This window comes from Physella acuta, unplaced genomic scaffold (genome assembly GCF_028476545.2).
Source record: "Physella acuta isolate Inbredline_101_S28 unplaced genomic scaffold, ASM2847654v3 ptg000669l, whole genome shotgun sequence".
In the NCBI taxonomy this organism is placed as follows: Eukaryota; Metazoa; Mollusca; class Gastropoda; family Physidae; genus Physella; species Physella acuta.
In genome coordinates this window covers 575,001-594,733 of record NW_026732188.1, presented here as the reverse complement: position 1 = coordinate 594,733, position 19,733 = coordinate 575,001, and the positions used below count along the sequence as shown (strand labels likewise).

The following is a 19,733-nucleotide window of genomic DNA, read 5'->3' as shown; positions in this document are numbered from 1 at the left end:
TTTTTTTACATTTCATTAGTGAATAAAAGGGGTGTAATATTATTTAGAGAACATACATAAAGAAGAACCAAGTACTAAAAAATTAAAAGATAATTATTTGTTTTTAAAGCTTTGGGGGTAATTTAATTTTGGCGCCTTTCATGAAGTTGTGTAGCCTATAGGTCTGTCAAAATAGTTGTGTTAATATTCAAAGATTGAGTATTTTCTAGATTAATCAGTATAATTAATTAGAAACAAAAATGGATTCCATTTTAGGCTAAGACGGTGTATAACCGCTAATTAAAACCCCGACATCATACACTAAAAGACGTCAAGCTTTCAACCTATGGGTTCGTGTGGTTCCATTTTCTTCTGAGGATTCTACTTGACCGTCACGTGACCAAGATGGATTCCATGAACAGCATCCTCTATTGGATATATTGTATAATCCTGCTGCTCATTCCGCTGATTGGTGAGTACCACAGTGTTGTAGTCCCCCCTCCCCCACACACACCTCCACCTCGTCCTATTTTCTGTCGTATGTGTTTATATATTTGTGTAGTGGTGGTTACCAACAACATCACGTATTCATTCGCAAAGCTCAAAAAGAAGTTCCAAAAACTTTGCGCACACAATTAAAAACATTAGATCCTGTTTAAGACATTATGTCTTGTTTAAGACATTAGGTCCTATTTAAGACATTATGTTCTGTTTAAGACATTAGGTCCTGTTTAAGACACTAGCTTATGCTTCACACCATCTCTAACGAAGATGTTTCCTTTATGTTCTAGCCGTCTGGATATATTCTGTTACTTTTAATAAATCGCCAGTTTTTCGCTCCAACAAAACAACAAAGACACCAAGCACAAAATCAATCATAATTTGTTTTAGAGATACCAAAACTGACACCAGTTACCCAATGGGTCGCTGACACTAACAACTGACACCAACAACTGACACCAACAACTGACACCAACAACTGACACCAACTGACACCAAACAACTGACACTAACAACTGACACCACCCATCAAACAAAGACAACACTGTTTGATCCAGCCAGCATTAAGCCCCCCCCCCCACCTCATCAGACATGCAAATTTCCGGTCCCAGACCTCCATACCCCACCCGCTAATGACGGCGCCCGTCACCCCCCCCCCCCGCCACTTAAGCATATGTACAACCACAATGCCCTCTGTTTCCTGACATCCGGCCCGCGTCAAGGGAGATTAACTCTACTGCTCCTGTATTTGTTTACACCCATGTACAGCAGACACCACAGTCAAGCGACAAATTATTTAAATCTTCTTCAGCACTTGCTCAACGCGCCAACTGTTTAACACTTATATAATAACAGCAGCTTTTTTAAAAATTGAAACAAAGAAATTTAAAGGGGAGACAAGTTATTTACAACCAGAGGGATTTTTTTAAAACTGCTAGATGAATTGCTATGCGACCAAGGTGCTTCTTGTGTAGCGTAGTATCCGAGTTAGGCCAATATGTTGAGCGGTACTAGCCAAATAATTTTTAAAATTCAACCGATATAGATTGCTAGCATGAAGTAACGCCTGTATAGATGAATTAAAGATAGTATTAAAACGGGTACAGAAACGATCCTGGGACAACTCTGGCGGCTCGAAAAGATCGTGAGACGTAACACGGTTACCTTTGAAGGAACCTGTGACGTAATGAGCCTAACATTGGACCCTAATGCCTCACGGTTTAATGGCCGTTTCTCCGGGTGACCGAGCCAGCGAGTAGATGCTGTCTTCGTCACGCAAGATGGCTGTCGTGGTTTCCGGTCCTAGGTCTCCTCCCATGTCTCAAGCTTTGGACTCGGTTAGGTCTCGGAAGGAAACTCTTCACAACTCTCCACAAATGTTTGCTATAATCTGTGTAACCGCTGTTACTAGTTGCACTTATGGGTACTTGGGTGGATAAATATTAAATACATAGGGGCCTACTCCACGCAATTCACAAGTAAAAATCTGTATTAAATAAAGAACAACAATGAGATTAGAAAACAACACCGCCTTTATCAATTCTTGGCAGGTAAATTTCAGGTATTTTGCACGTGAATTGCGGGTAATTTACCCACGTGGATTGATGTTCTGTAACATCTCCATCTTAGGTATTTACTTCCAACCAGCCTCTGTTCTGCGCATGTCAGTTTTATTGCTGTAGGCTGGCCAGGACCTTGTAGAGACGAGCAGCCGAAATAAAGGCAACTGGCCACCCGATACAGAACAACTTGCCGGCTGGGCCATTGACGGCCAATGCAGGAACGACAAGCCGGCGCCGCCATAACGATTAGATGTATATCTAACGCACGGTTTTTTGCTGTATCAATTACACTCGCGCCTCATAAAACTGGGGCTTAGGCTAGGGTATGTGGAACTAGGGGTGTGTTGGTGAGGGGGGGGGGTCTGTTGGTGGATAATGGGGGTCTGTTGGTGGATAATGGGGGTCTGTTGGTGGATAATGGGGGTCTGTTGGTGGATAATGGGGGGTCTGTTGGTGGATAATGGTGGTCTGTTGGTGGGGGGGGGGGGTCTGTTGGTGGATAATGGGGGTCTGTTGGTGGATAATGGGGGTCTGTTGGGAAATAGTGGGGGTCTGCTGGCGAATAGAAGGGGTCATGTTGGGGAATAAGGGGGTCTGTTGGCGAATAGAAGGGGTCATGTTGGGGAATAAGGGGGGTCTATTGGTGAATAGAAGGATCATGTTGGGGGGTCTGTTGGCACATAGTGGGGGTCTGTTGTTGAATAAGAGGAGGGAGACTGTTGGCGAATAATGGGGGTTTATTAGCAATTAAGGGTTCTGCATTTTTAAAATGGAGGTCTATATTGGTATGATGGCGTATAGGGAGAGGGTCTGGTGTTTGGGTATAAGGCGGGGGGGGGGGGTATGACCTTTTTGTATATAAAAGGGAAATGTTGAATAAATATCGGGAATGGTATGATTATACACGCTGGATTAGTGGCTGTTCAGCTACAAAACATTATACAAAGGGTAGAGTGAACAAAATTATCCAAGTTTTCTACCCCTAACAACCACACCATTGTTTACTAGGGACGAGTTTATGGTTTGGGTTTGAGTGTTAGAGTGAGGTTTAGCCTATCTGGTGAAAAAAAAAAGAACGTCTCGTAGATTTCATTGAGGGTCATCTCAATGTTGGGCTTAAACATGCACTGGGGGCTTGTTCGTTAACTTTCAACATTTATCACATTATCAAGTTTAGAAATGTATGTACAAACTGTTCAAAATTTAACAAAAACTGGAAAATAAAACATAAACAGTCTGAACACGCAGTAATATTAATAAAAAGGGCATTTATTTTAAACCCAAACAACATTCAACATTATTGACGTCACAAAAACTAACAGCACCTAGAACCTAAAGTTCAGAGGTCACGTCCCGCCTCCAAGCACCGTATATTGACCCGTGACTTGAACCCTGATCCCGTGTGAGTCACGTGGTCAGTAAAAACAAAATTGAAACCCAAAGTCTCACATCAAAGCTCGAGGTAATTAGTCGGATCTGAGAGAGTGTCAGATGACGCTGGAACCCACCTGCGTTACCTGGGGGATCCGGTAACCTGCGGCACCGACGCACTCACCGGTGCCTGGAAAACGGAAATTCCCGATATTGTTTTCCACCCTCTGAAAACCCGAATCCGAGTTGAGTACTTCTGCAGGGAGGGGGGAGGGTGTGTTGAAAAAAGTCTGGCACTGTGTTGATGTGCTGTGTTTACCCACACCAACCACGGCGTGCGAGTAGTCCAACTTGACCTATCGCTCACCTCGGACGCTGTCCACTACGTCCGACTGTTTTAGCCATCAGATTTTTAAAATATTATTTCTCCAGCCGGATGTTTCTGGCTGATGGTTATGGCTGCAGCTATAGTGGTATGGTAACTTTAGCTGTTCGCTGTTGGAGGTTCTGAAAGATTGGTGTATGGCTGTCATTACAGGCGGCGAGAGGGTTTCGTATTCGCCAAGGCGAATTTTAGAGATATAAAGTCGTATAGCAGCCAAAACTAGGGTATATATATATATATATATATATATATATATATATATATATATATATATATATATATATATATATATATATATATGCCTATATTGTTACTTATAGTTAGTTACATTGACGGGACACCTCAAACACGCCAACGACCAATCAGGCCGGACTATGCACTAATGAGATCAACGGCCATTCCTGGGTTAAGATGGCAGCCCCCCCCCCCCTACTGTGGTCCTAGCAGTCCATCTACTTCCCTCAGTCTACTAGATCTAGTATTTCCTCTTTCGGATAATAGAAACGTCGCTAAAGACCCAGTTAGGTAAGGTAGTGGCACGCAAAGGCCATTAACCTTTTTTTTTGGGCGGGGGGGTATTTTTGTTAGTTTTAATGCTTTCGGTGTTACAATCAACTATGTTTATGCTGATGTTGAACTCCAACCGGAAACAACTAATACATGTATGACATAAATGTTCATAATTTTTAAAGTGTTAGTACTGTGATGGATTGCGGTTAATACTTGTATGACATAAGTGTTCATAATTGTTTTTAGCCTAAGTACTAGATACGCCTACTTTTGACGAAAATCCCCGGTCATTCACTTCGAATTTCTATAAACAATGACTGAGTAATTTAAAACATAGCAGCCAATTTTTTTCACGAAAAAATGGACGAAATTGTCAACAACAGATAGCTTGAAAATAAAGAGATTTCCCGTGGTCAACCTCTAGCAACAATCGATGCATTTGTATGACATAAGTGTTCATAAGTGTATATCTAATTGTTTTCACTAGACCCGCCTACTTTTGACCCACTTTTCAACTCTATTTACTAACAATTTCTATAAATAGATGACCACGCAGCTGAAAACAAAGCAGCCATTTTGTTCCCGATTAAACGGAGGTAAACAACATCAATGAGATCCTGAGATTGGAGTTATCTCCCTTGGTCTCACGCCATGTTTGTTCTACTTTGGATTAATGCCGGTGGTTATAAAAAAAAAATCAGATTTTACGAAAGTTTTGCAGTCGGCTATGAAAAGAAAAAAAAACTTAGTTTGGTGATGAATTTCAGGCATATAGCTGTCTTAACCAAATAAACTAGCACAACTTGATACGTGTTTTAATCTTTCTACATGACATAGTAGTCAAACAGTTAACCCTTGCAACACAACTATCATTGACATAAGGAACTGCATCATGTCCCTTCATAGAGCTGTAGCATCCTAAAGGGTTAACCCTATCACCACCACACACCATTAATCCATAGCCCCCATCCATGGTCTAATAAAAAAAAAAGACCAATTGTAGTCGATCAGATCAATAGGCGCTTGCCTAAAGAGGTTTTTTAGGTCTAATATTCTCCACCGTAAAATTTATGGAAGTATCTGTTTTCATGTGTGTGTGTGTGTGTGTCCTACATAATTTGTATCCATCGGTGTAATTTTGTAGATGTGTGTCAGATGAGGGTGCATGGCTTTGTCTTGTGTTAAACCCGGGTTTAACTCGAGTTTAGACGTAGCTGTGTTGATGTGTATGAGATGAGGGTTCGTGGATCTTGTGGTAACCCCGGGGTTTAACCCCCCGGGTTTAAAGTGCGGGCATGAAGATTACATTGCATTAGGTGTAACTGTATAGTATATAGAGCAACATCTGTCACACGTGGAAACTTAGTACGCGCTGTTGTAGCTAGATTTGGGATGTATTTAGAAAGGTTTACAAAGAGGGGTTTGGTTTAAATGGATTAGGATAGACTTGAATAAACAGATTTAGATGGACTTAAACAGACTTGGATAAAGTCTATTAAATCGATTTCAATAGATTTAAGAAGAAGAGATTACTTCAGTAGACTTAAATAGATTTAGGTAAACTTTTTTACTCCTGACCTTGATAAGATTCATGTTAAACCAAAGTAAATTTAGATAAACTTAGACGTTAATATATTTAGGTAGACTTAAATAGAAAAAGACTTTAATAAATTTAGATACAAACGAGATACACAATCTCGTCAAACATAATTAGACAAAATTAATACAAGTCTGCAGTTAGAAGAGTCGGGTTTGACTCACTGAAATAGCCTTTACATACATGCACCGGGATTGTCCGTAAGCCGGTTTGTCCGCCGGTTTTAAAACTCCCAACCAGCAAGGAGAAAATCCGGCCGGACACGACGATGAAAGCCGGTAATTGCGGTACCCTACCCGCCCCGCCGCGGCCCGGGGATTCTGTTATTTCTGTAAACCATTATTTTCAAGTATACGACAGAAAAGAACATCTATTCTCTCCCCTTCTCCCAAATGACTTCCAAACTTACACCCACTCCCCCCCTCTAACACCCCCCCGCACATTCTCCCACAAGCCCAGTGGGTGAGCGTGATCTCGAGAACTCTCGCCAAGCCTCGCGCAATTTCAGAATAAGAAAAAAAAAATCTCTTTCGCCACTACCATCTCTCTCTTATCCTCTTAATTCGAGAGCTCGCCTCATCAAGTCCGCTGAGGACGCGCTATCGATTTTACCTCATCCTCTCCCACCTTCTCTCCTTCTCATTTTCTCCCTCTTTCTATTTTTTTATCATCCTCCATTGCTACGTGAACTGTCGTCCAAAGAGCTATGCTGATATGATATTCTTCTTTGATTTTGGGAAGTGAAAAAAAAAAAATAGAGCCTATTCCAAGGCATCGAGTTGCCCTCGCTACGGCCCTTAAGCGGCCCTCGTCATCTGGCTCGGAAATGACTTGCGGCCCTTGTATATTCCCCCCCCCCCCCCCAACCCCCTATCTTCGTAACTAACTGGTAAGACACAGGAAATGAATGGAGGTCAGATGTGTCGAATATTTCACCCGTGACATTCCTATTGCCATGCGCGCGCAGTTTAAGTATCCGCTCCATAGATCGGTTTGTGCGCGAGTGATACACAACCACACACCACTCTCACACCCACACACCACTCACACACACACAACCACACACCACTCTCTCACACACACACAACCACACACCACTCACACACACACACAACCACACACCACTCTCTCACACACACACACAACCACACACCACTCACACAACCACACACCACACACACAACCACACACCACTCACACACACAATGACACACCACTCACACACACTACTCACATACACACACAACCACACACCACTCACACACACACAATGACACACCACTCACACACACAACCACACACCACTCACTCACACACACACGCACATCCATACACACAAACACGCCAATACACAAAAAAAAACAACTTTTGTTAAAGACAGAATCATCATTATCGATCCCGAATACTAATTACCCAGCGAAAAGCATAAAATTTAGATTAATAACGCATAATCCATTAGTTTTATTAAATGAATTTCGGTCGAGCATATTAATACAGGAAAAAAAATATTTGTCGTTATATTATTTTTGTTGATTAAATGTAATTCATTTATTAATGTATATGATAAACGAAAAATGATGTCTACTCTAAGATAATAACTTATATAATTAGCACTAATTAACTCGTAGCTAAACAGACGTTGAGAATACAACCCCACGTGATCAATCTAATTTACATGCGGTGAATAAAGCACAACACAGCAACATTTATTTTTAACTCAACACATTATACAGGGAGACAATAAAACATCCAACACACACAGAGGGGAGTTAACCTATCGAGTAATTCCAATATTAAAAAAAATCCAGGCTTTCAGTCTTACACATGTAAGATGTAATGTACGAGCGATGTAAGCACTAACACACATGTAATGTCTACCCCCTTAGGCGTAATCCTCCCCTTTCGTGCGTCGAGACAACTAACATCTGCACACCATTCAACCCACTATTAACTTTAAGGGGCAGGGGAGGGGGGCGCCACTAGCTCAACAGGGGGCGCAACTCGCTCAACAGGGGGCGCAACTGTCGATAAAATGTAACAAAATAGCCAACTTTAAGCCTCGGCTTAGCCGGCAAATGATGCAAAAATAATCGTCTTAGTATCGTATTGAACGACAGTAATCTCCCCATAACTTGACTGGCGCTGGCGTGATGGCAATGTATGAAGCTGTGCATTGATTTTTTGTTTGGTGCTGTCCTTAAACAATAGAAAAATACAGTTTGTTAAATAGATTCACCAAATGGTGTCTTTACTTAGTCTTTGTTGATTATTTTTTAATGCTTATACAATAGGCAGACCAAAACTGCGAACATGAAAACGGATCTAACATTTATCTATTATATGAGTCAGTAATATTCTGAGGAGATGGGTTCGAATTGAGATTGTGCTGATTATGTTGTGGTTCACTCCGTCTTACTGAAGATTCAGTCAGATAAACTAGAGGGTTTAACATTACATACACGTATACTCTACTTCAGCTACCCTAGGAGACATAGCGGGATGCGTCTTCAGTGTATGCAGTCGAATCTACTATGGCTAAATTTAGCCATTCTATTTATAGAATGAACGTAGGCGTGTGGGGTTAAAAGTAAACAGAAACATTTAGTCATTAGACCCCTGTGGTTTATTACGCTGCTCCATTGTATACCGCGCTCCTTGATAACAAAACGGAAATTAGTTTCAAAATAGGATCATGTAATGAGTCTGTGTTTACAATGCTTACACACTTTAACAAGAGCTCGCTTTTCCAAGTTAACACACTTACACTACAACACATAATTGAACCCATCAATTACACACATAACTCTTCTTTTGTTTTTATGATAGTCTGCAAGAGTGCTGAGATGTGCTTTCGTTATTAGACACGTGTGTTTACACTGATGTCAAAAGTGTCCAGATTTTTACGTCAGAGACATGTATTTGCCAGCTAAGAACAAAACCCTTTAGGCGTCCCAGCTTCACCCGACGCCATTACTGTCTGAAAAAGGGGCGTGTTTCCTGTTCTTCAAAGACCGAGCATTACATTCTAGACGGACCTGAGACCTCGAGATAAAACTGATTCTCATTACGGGGGGAAGACTTTTTGTCTTGCGTCTGTCTTTGCTAGTCTGTCTCTTTGTCCGCAGAGTTATCCAGCATGTATTATTCACGTGACTCCCGTGCAGGGAAGACGAGCAGATATTTCCTCATCACAATTAACGTTCGGTTAGATCTTGGCCCAATTCCTCATCCGAGCCAGACCCGGCATCACCGGTCTAAAGGCAAAGGGTGGCTAAAATTAGCACCAGGCTAAATTAAGAACGGGGTTTACACTGGTGTAATACGGTTTACGGGCGATGAGTTGGGGGAGGGGGAAGAAAGGGGCGTAATGAGTTTTGCTGAGGAAAATGTTTGAAAAAAAAAAAAAACCCGCTACTTTGTTGGGAGTGAGAAGAGAGTTGTAACACTCCGAGTGAGTAGTAGTCGGCCGTGTTTTGGAGTGACCCCGGAGACGCCGGTGGTCAGTTGGAGAGCAGTGACCAAGGGCCTTAACTGTGCTATCGATTCGCGAAGTGCCGCGTCTACTTATCGCGGGCCGACGTGCTAAATCTACGCCCCGGCCACCTGGGAGCGATGACGTCATTGGTCAACGGGGTGACTGGAGACCGGGTCACCCCCCCCCACGTACACACATACATACATACACACAGACGCCTTAATTACTTACACGTAAGCATGTATTTCTTGTAGTTAATAGAGACTATTCTCTACATATTCCATATATTCAATGTACACATTGACATATACATTTCACGTATCCAATGTACAAATTACATACACATTTCACGTATCCAATGTACACATTTACATACACATTTTAGATATCCGATCTCCTGTCTGCAATATTTAACTTTTTATCAGCTGATGCTGTGTAGCTAAATTGTTAAGATAAAAATGTCGAACCATTGTTCTCTTTGATGAAAATTATTCGCATACCTATGCAAATTATTTTATCGGGAAGCACGTTATTGTTTTCATATTGATTTTGTTCTAGAAAAATTTAATACCTGCACGTGTGGTCGAGTCTGTATAGCTCATGGTTGCTAAACCGAAAAGTCTCGAGTTCAAATCCTCGGGCTAGATAGCTGGAGACAACTTCAAAATCAAACAACTGCTGCCTTGTAGTCTGGATGGACAAAGTCTATGGAAACAAATCCAAAAAGAAAAGCAGGCTGAAATCGGAATCGACGGCCTATATGGCGCATAGATCAGTTGACATCTATACTTAATTATGCTGGAGGGAATCTCTTCCAACACTAAAATAAAGAACGAAGAAGAAGAAGAATTTTTTACATTTTGCACACTTCATCTATGTAAAATCAAGCGTGATGTTCATTAAACGCAAGCTAAAAATATTTTGTGTTAAGATTCTGTTCTGCGTTCAATCATACAGATAGGTTGACCGTGAAGAATATTCTCCCCTCCCCTCTCCCCCCCCCCCCCCTTTAACTCCTGCCAATCATTGAACCCTGTAGGCGCGTGCCGTGGTCAAGACAGAATCAATCCCACAATCCCACAATCCCACAAGTCTGTTATAAATGATGGTGTCATCATCAAGCCCGGATCTCCGCTCGACTCTGACTCTTTATGCAGCGAAAAAATAAATTTCCAACTCTTTTCTCTGGGAAAAGAAAAAAAAAACACCCTTCATCTGTGTTTGAAATATAGTTTTCCTTTTTTGAAATATTGTCACCCCCCCCCCTCTCGAAACGCCATCTTGTCATGGACAACAAATTTGTCTCCGGAACCTGACAAAGCGGGCCGCGGGGGTTCTAACGTTTGCGTTTGGCTCCTGGCTCCGCATGACTCGGCGTGACTCCGCGTCAGCCATCACCCAGCCGGGTGGAACACGATGACGCCGACATGATTAATTAATCAGACACTGATTAACTTCAACAGCTCAGCTTTGATTCCCTCCTACCGGTTTCAACCATTGTGCGCATGGCCACACAGAGAGACCCACTGAGGCTAATTAATCTCAAATAAAAAGTATCTTAATTTTACCAGCAGAACAGGCGTTAAATTCCACACCCGTCAGATAATGTATCAACGGTTTCTAGTTTTTTAAAAAAACGACATCATTAACTAAACGCAATCAAGCGTGCTGGCTCATTAGGTTACGTCACAGACTGGAGCCTTTGTAACCACCATCACAGTTTGTCCGATCGATTGGTTTTAAAAATTCATTCCACGACCCGCGGGCACGCCAGCCTTCCCTGGCTGTGTGTACACTTTCGACAACTTAAGCATTTTGTTTCCTGGGGTATGGGTGCTGTACACATTGACTTCATCGCTAGGCTAAGTTCGTTTTTTTGTGTATGTGGTTTGTATATCCTTAATCCTAATCAGTGTTTCTTTCAGGCATCTCTTTGCGGAGGGGGGGAGGGGGAGGGGGTAGCTCCTCCCCCTCCAACGAGCGAAATATAATTTATATAGTAAATATATACTATTTACCATTACCATTGTTTGGTGTCGTCCCCCCCACTCCACCCTTCCAAAAAAAAAAACGCTGATCCTTATTTGTACACTAACGGAGTGGTCTTGCGCTAGAGAGCTAGACTGCTAACCCGTAAGTCCCGAGTTCGAAGCCGGGTTCAAGTCAGTAGACCGTCCCGAGTCCACCCAACTCTGATGGGTACCTAACTCACGTTAGGGAAAGTAAAGGCGGCTGCGCATAGTTCTGACCCATCTCTTCATATGCCGAGGTCACAGAAACAAGTGAACTCTACTTCACTTGCCCTATAGACCGTCAGGTTTGAAAAGGGAACTTTACTAACAGTCGCGCTTAAAACTATTTTTCGAAAATGTCAGTGTCAAGGATTCTTGAGGTGGGGTGTGCTGGGGTAAATGTTCTAGAAGCTAATTAACGAATATATTATCTGCTAATGTCAATGCTAACCTAATACCTAACCTATCTTTGGCCGGCGTGATGTCACACACTGTCATGACGCCGATTTCGTCAGACGGATGAGATCTGACGGGTGTGTTATGTTGAGCCAATCCCGAGGAAACGACCTCCCAAACATCCGTCATATGTTGCATCGTGCGGCATGTTTCCCCTAGTATCTGGCATATCTGGCATAAGCCGTATGTCACGTCCGTCATCCGGCATAAGCCGTATGTCACGTCCGTCATCCGGCATAAGCCGTATGTCACGCCCGTAGCGTGAAATTGTCACGTGCCACGACCGCGAGTAAAAGAAAAAAAAATAAGATGAGCTCCTAATGGACAATTCTAAATTTAACCAGCTGACAACTGACCCCCCCCCCAGCTGACAACTGACCCCCCCCCCAGCTGACAACTGACCCCCCCCAGCTGACAACTGACCCCCCCCCCCCCCCAGCTGACAACTGACCCCCCCCCCCCCAGCTGACAACTGACCCCCTCTCCCCCCCACCCCACTCTCCCTCCCACCTCACCTGGGTTTAGCGTTGAAATTGTCTGTCATCTTTTGATTGACAGGTAGCCTCGGTCCTGTCTTGAATCATTTCATATTGTTTCAAGTCTCATCTTCCCTCCAACCTAGCCCCACTCTCACCACTCTCATATTTTACCCGCCATTCCCCCCCCCCCCCCCCCCCCGTCCATTATTTTCATCTTGTTTGATTTCTTATACTGTGAGTCACTTGTTCCATTAATGCTCGCCGGCTAATGCCATTAGCGTTGCTTTTGTTCAATTAGCTAATAACCGAGATCTAGCGAGCGGTCGGTTATGTTTCCTACCCAACGCTCCGCGGCAGAGCGCATTAGCGCGCCGTGTATTCACCGCTAACCGTGGCGTTACATTCTAGCATAGGTTTTTTGTTTTGTTTTAATTACAAATTTTAATTTTCATAATTTTTCTCCCCACCACTCGGAAGGTCTAAAAACTGTCTGTAACATCGTTAGAATTAAGCTGGCGTAGTTCTCACGTCAAACTAAAAAAAATTGGTCTAAAAATGTCGGGAAAAATAGTTGTTTCTCATCATTTGAGTCGGGGACAAAAAATAATCGATTTTTTTTTCGCTAATACAATACGAGTTTTTGTTGAATAAAAAAACTAAGTAAAAAGACAAAGAGAGCGAAAGATAGAGATAGAAAGAGAATGAGAGAGAGAGAGAGAGAGAGAGAGAGAGAGAGAGAGAGGGGGAGAGGGAGTGAGCGAAAGAAGAAAGAGAAATATATTTTGATTGGGAGCTTAACATTAAAAAGTACACAGAGAAGCGATAAGCGGTGTGAGAAAACAATAGAGATATACACACACACGCTTAAAGATTGTGAGTGTGTGCGAAAGAGAATACTAGAGATAAAAACATACCGATTGTGTATGTTAGAGAAAGGGGGGGGGGGGAGAGGAGTAGGAGGGGGACAGAGAGAAACATGAAGTGACTAGACACATGTCGACATAAAAAAAAATAATTTGATATTCTCAGAGCGACTGCCGCCATTGAAAAAAAAGTTTCCTATCAGTAGCAGATAGAACTGGAATCGGCAGCCGTGGTGTCGCCATGTTGCAAACCTCCCCACCCTCGTGCATACTCCCCCTCCCCCTAACACCATTAGATTGAACTGAAATCATTGATCACATTGAGGCTAGACAACAAATTATTTGTAATCCACCTTAACCCCACCCCTCCCCAATTATTCCACCACCCGATAGTACTGAAACCATCGACAGTAGTGACGTCAGACAACACACTCTTCCCTCTCCCCACCCTCATCTACCCCAGTCTATAGTGCTCTGATCACAATAACAAGTTACTAGAACCCCACCAGTCACTAAAAGTACGAACATTGCCGGTATTCGTACACCCTACCCACCGTAAGCCATCCACCCCGCTCCCAATCAACTGATGATCTTTGTATCCCCCCCCCCCCATCACCACCACACTCCAACCCCCGACCCCGACTCCCTCTATTTCAACCTTTTTGTTTCTGATGTTTGTATCATATATCAGTTATTATTTATAAAAAACACTAACAAACAAACGCCAATTTCCCCATGCCGTCAAAGCCGACCTTCATCAGTACATGTCATTTGATATCGTATACAATCCACGCGACATTGTAGCGCAGGGGGGGGGGGGGCTATAATGGAGGTGAGTGGATGTACTTGTATCAAAAGTATGCCGTTGATGCATGTTACGTTAGCATTGCAGACATGTGCACCGAACCGTGAAATTAACGTATTACCCGGGCAGCGAGGCGTGGCTATTAATACAGGTAGAAGATGTTGAAGCGGTCATAAATTAATAGAGAAAAACTGTGACTTATGTTTGTGAGAAAAACTATGACTTATGTTTGTGAGAAAAAAAAACTTTGACTTATGTTTGTGAGAAAAAAAAACTTTGACTTCAGTTTGCGAGAAAAACTATGACTTCTATTTGTGAGAAAAACTATGACTTACGTTTGCGAGAAACTATGACTTATGTTTGTGAGGAAAAAACTATGACTTAGGTTTGTGAGAAAAACTATGACTTATGTTAATTTCGACTCTCTCCGTCAGTGATTTACAATGACTAGGAAGACTTCCCAGAGATGGGAGTTGAAAACATAACACGCCCAAACGTACAGGATCGTACAGGTGCAGCAGAGTGCACTAGTATACTAGTATATTGTCTTGTAGCTGTAAAAATCTGGCACTAACGTAGCTCGACCGGACCGTATCGAAGTCAAACCTCGCTCAACCTAACTGTGACGTAACTATCACTATAACTAGATCTGGAAAAAAAACCCAACGAAAACAAGAACAAGAAGAATACGACGTGAATTAAAACGTTAAACCCATATATAGATCTAGGTCTAGAAGCTAAGAACAAAGCTGAATCTATAAACTCCGGGTTCTTAGCCCACCTATACAAACACTATGAGGTCCATAGTTCATCTATACTTACAGGTAATCTATTTTAACACTAGTAGGTCCGTAGCTCATCTATACTAACACTAGCAGGTCCTTAGCTAATCTATACTAACACTATCAGGTCCTTAGCTCACGTGTAATAACACTAGCAGGTCCTTAACTCACCTATACTAACTCTAGCAGGTCCTTAGCTCATCTATACTAACTCTAGCAGGTCCTTAGCTCATCTATACTAACACTAGCAGGTCCTTAGCTCTCTCCACAACCACTAGGTCGTTAAGCTCAGCTCCAGACATAAAATCTAATGAAAGGTGAGAATGAGGGTCGAATTAAAAACAACCGTAATCCCCCCCCCCCCCCCCCCCCCCCCACCAACACCCGCATCTCACTTTCCCGTCCCCTACCGTGAGCACAGTAAAGCCTTATTTAACGTGAATGCAAATCACGTGACACGTCTCCGTGTCCGCGGGGCACATGTTGCCGGTGCGGGATCGATACCCGGCCAGGCCGGTGTCAAGTTATGTGAGGCGTCGCAAGATTTCATCTACACGGTAGAATATCCCAGGCTTCCAGCTTGTTCGGGATTTCCCGCTGCTTCTACCTTTAGAATGTCGCCGCTGTTTTGGGGCTTCATTTTATATTTCACTTTTCCTTTCGTTTTTCATAAGCTTCAATGTTGTTTTTCACAAGCTTCAATGTTGGAAGTTTTATTTTTCTGTGGATATCGTTGAAAATGTCAGGATTAGGATTAGAACAAGTCCTTCGGATTTAAATTGGTTTACTAAGGCTAAGGCTAGTTTTAAGATAATGTTCAGAGTTTGTGAAGCTAAAAATAAAAAAAATAATCATTTTAAAATTTATACAGTCTACACATACAACGTTAGATTAATTGCTAATTACACTAATACTAATTAACATCGTTAAGCTGGAAGTCTTAGTTCCGCAAAAAAATCGATATAAAGTACTAGCAAGTTTCCCGGGTAAATAATAGAAGGGACATCAAAGGCACGGGAACAATACCACAGAACCGTGTCTCAAATCTCAAACTGGTGCGACACGGTGCGCGCGTGAGTTAGCACACACACACACACGGTGCGCGCGTGAGTTAGCACACACACACGGTGCGCGCGTGAGTTAGCACACACACACACACACGGTGAGCGCGTGAGTTAGCACACACACACACGTGCGCCCGCGTGCTGTGCAGGTAGGGGCCGAGTTACCTCTGTGCTGGGCTTAAAATTACAAGAATTCGTTTCAATTTAAAACTAAAAAAAAATGTCCATGGCTTTGTTCTTGTGAGCAGTGCTCGCACGTGCATCGATTTCTTCAGCTCAAATCACGGTCGCTGCTAGACCTAGGGCGGCACTGTGCTGCCGGGTTGATGGCTCCATGAGCCGTGGTAATGGCTCCGTGAGCTGTAGGGATGGCTCTGTAAGTTACAGTGTTGGTAGTGTGAGCCAATGTGTCGGTGAGCCGCATTGCTGGCTCTATGAGCGTCAGTGATGGTTACCGTAGTAATATCTCTATAAGCTACAGTACTGGCTGAAAGAAAGGTAGCAGTGGTTACTGCAGTAATGCCTCTTTAAACTACAGTGTTGGTTACTTCAGTAATGACCATATTAGCTACAGTACTGGCTCTAGGAAAGGCAGTAATGGTTACTGCAGTAATGCTTCTATAAGCTACAGTTGGTTACTTCAGTAATGCCCATATTAGCTACAGTACTGGCTCTATGAAAAGCAGTGACCGTTACTGCAGTAATGCTTCTATAAGCTACAGTTGGTTACTTCAGTAATGCCCATATTAGCTACAGTACTGACTCTATGAAAAGCAGTGACCGTTACTGCAGTAATGCTTCTATAAGCTACAGTTGGTTACTTCAGTAATGCCCATATTAGCTACAGTACTGGCTCTAGGAAAGGCAGTAATGGTTACTGCAGTAATGCTTCTATAAGCTACAGTTGGTTACTTCAGTAATGCCCATATTAGCTACAGTACTGGCTCTATGAAAAGCAGTGACCGTTACTGCAGTAATGCTTCTATAAGCTACAGTTGGTTACTTCAGTAATGCCCATATTAGCTACAGTACTGGCTCTATGAAAAGCAGTGACCGTTACTGCAGTAATGCTTCTATAAGCTACAGTGAGTAAGTATAAAAATGGCATCTGTTTGGGTGACTAAACTAGTTGAAAAAACACATATGTGTTACAACATCTCATGAAAATGGAAATAATTCCGTCGCAGATTGTTGTGCAATCATTTCTGACGTGCATACAAAAAATATTTGGTTTTAATTTGATGAATTTAAACATTGGGTTAACTGGGGGAAAGTGGACTCGCCGGGTAAGGTGCGTGGGGGTATAAGTACAGGGAGAGTGGTGCTAGGGTTGTTAAGTGTCCAGCATCTGATCCTGGTATTAGGGTTGTTAAGTGTCCAGCATCTGACCCTGATGTTAGGGTTGTTAAGTGTCCAGCATCTGACCCTGGTGTTAGGGTTGTTAAGTGTCCAGCTTTTGACCCTGGTGTTAGGGTTGTTAAGTGTCCAGCATCTGACCCTTGTGTTAGGGTTGTTAAGTGTCCAGCATCTGACCCTTGTGTTAGGGTTGTTAAGTGTCCAGCATCTGACCCTGGCATTAGGGTTGTTAAGTGTCCAGCATCTGAGCCTAGTGTTAGGGTTGTTAAGTGTCCAGCATCTGACCCTGGTGTTAGGGTTGTTAAGTGTCCAGCATTTGACCCTTGTATTAGGGTTGTTAAGTGTCCAGCATCTGACCCTATGACTAGCAAGCCTTGTTTACAGTGACCCCACCATAACCAGTAGCGCTAGTAGCGTACCGGATGCTGCAATATTGATGACCCCCACGGGAGGGATGGCGTAATCCCCTGGTCAGCGTGGACCAGGCCTATCTGGACAAGTGACGTCAAGTAGTTTGTCAATAATTGACAAGACACGCGGTAAGAAGTTGACAATTCGATTAGAGAGGAAAACAGGGGGATCGATTTCTCCAACGTTAGCCTCTTGGCCCCCGTTTTCATCTCCATGAGAAGGACGGCCCAGAAGATTTGGTGACAAGGCTGGTTGAGAGGATTGTACAGTACTAGATATTCATCGGCAGCAGCATCATACCCTACCCACAACAACAACATTCAGTATTAGGTTTTGTGTAAATAGAGTACCCAACGAATCGACGTTTTAATCATTGTACAATTGTACGGTCTTTGCGTTTGTGAGTTCTTTGCTTTTGTTGAAGGCACATATTACTTATTGTTGTAGGCGTATGTTAACGTCTTGTCGTAGGCACATGTTGTCTTATAGTTGTAGGGACATATTACTTATTGTTGTAGGAATATGTTGACGTCTTGTTGTAGGCACATGTTGACTTCCAGAACTGCACGCAAGAATTTGATGTAGTGGAGAAACTATATGCATATTTAATGCGTCAGTTGGTGAGTGTGTGAGAGAGAGAGAGAGAGAAGGAGGGAGAGAAGAGAGTATGATGGGGAAGTTAGGGTAGATTTTAAACTGTTTTAGCACACACAAAAAATCTTGAATAAAGAAGCAACTAGTTTACTAAACCCACTTTGAAAAAATATTAGAGTGTTTTTTCTTTACTGTTAAATCCTGCATTATTGAATTATTTACTCGTAGTCCTTTGTACCTGTACCCTTTAACGCTGGTCCGCAGGCCTTTGAATGGGCACGATATTTCACCAGACAATCGTGGGTATGGAATGGTCAGATTAGTCTGTGTGAATGACCTGGTCAGTCTGATAGATGCGATGTGTCCTGATATCAAGTGTGAGTAACGGTAATGGCTCACCCCCGGCTCACCATGAGCGTGTTATAATTGCTGGCGTCTATCTACAGGCTGTTATCTGTGCAGATACAGGTATGTCATAGTATGTGGTGGATGGGTCTCTGGGCACCCACATGATCTGTATGACAACAACGCCAGACAATGTATGACAACAACCAGCTCATACACTAGACAATGTATGACAAAAGCCAGATGATACACTGGACAATGTATGACAACAACCAGATGATACACTGGACAATGTATGACAACAACCAGATGATACACTGGACAATGTATGACACCAACCAGATCATACACTAGACAGTGTATGACAACAACCAGCTCATACACTGGACAATGTATGACAACAACCAGATGATACACTGGACAATGTATGACACCAACCAGATCATACACTAGACAGTGTATGACAACAACCAGCTCATACACTGGACAATGTATGACAACAACCAGATCATACACTAGAAAATGTATGACAAAAGCCAGATAATGCACTGGACAATGTATGACAGCCACCATATGATACCAGCATAATGGCACCCTTCCATATGATACCAGCATAATGGCGCCCCTCAGTATGATACCTGCAATCTGTCAGTAAACAGCAGTTACTGCAGTTGGATTCCTCACTTTTCATTTAAATACAACCTTATTTTGGATATACTGACATTTCTGATCATAGATATAGACCATCAATTAGAATTCATCACAAACCCCTTTAATTAATATATAGTTAAATGTGTACGTATCTTTGTGAGAGTAAATCATTACTCCCAATTAATGACGTACTATCCAATGTACATAAAGTATAGATTAGAACTAGTAAAGTATATTTTGTAGAAAACAAAGCATAGACTGGGATTTATATCGTGAGAACGGGCAGAAAGTGCTTGGTCATCATAATAAATGAGGACTAATTGTATAGTCTGTAGCTACTATGGCGTATTGACCGCAGCATTCCAACAACTGGCGCCCCTCATTTATAATTAATTTCAAAAAATCAATTCCTGGAACTAATTGCCTTGCCTTTTTTCCCCTCTGATCTATTTTCGTCTCCATAATTAGAATTTTTTTTTCGTTCTAGTTTATTTTATGAATATTTGTCCCAGCGAGTTTGCCAGCGTTGTATTTG

General features: G+C 42.5%; 1 protein-coding gene across 1 annotated transcript in view; it reads left to right on the top strand.

The window, feature by feature from the left end:
• Nucleotides 1–251: 251 nt before the first annotated feature.
• The window catches only part of LOC131948997 (uncharacterized), a 245,209-nt gene continuing 225,727 nt past the window's right edge, over nt 252–19,733 (top strand). Inside the window, exon 1 of the mRNA XM_059310747.1 lies at nt 252–451. Coding sequence (XP_059166730.1) covers nt 385–451 — 67 coding nt within the window. The 5' untranslated portion in view covers nt 252–384. The remainder of the gene's footprint in view (nt 452–19,733) is intronic.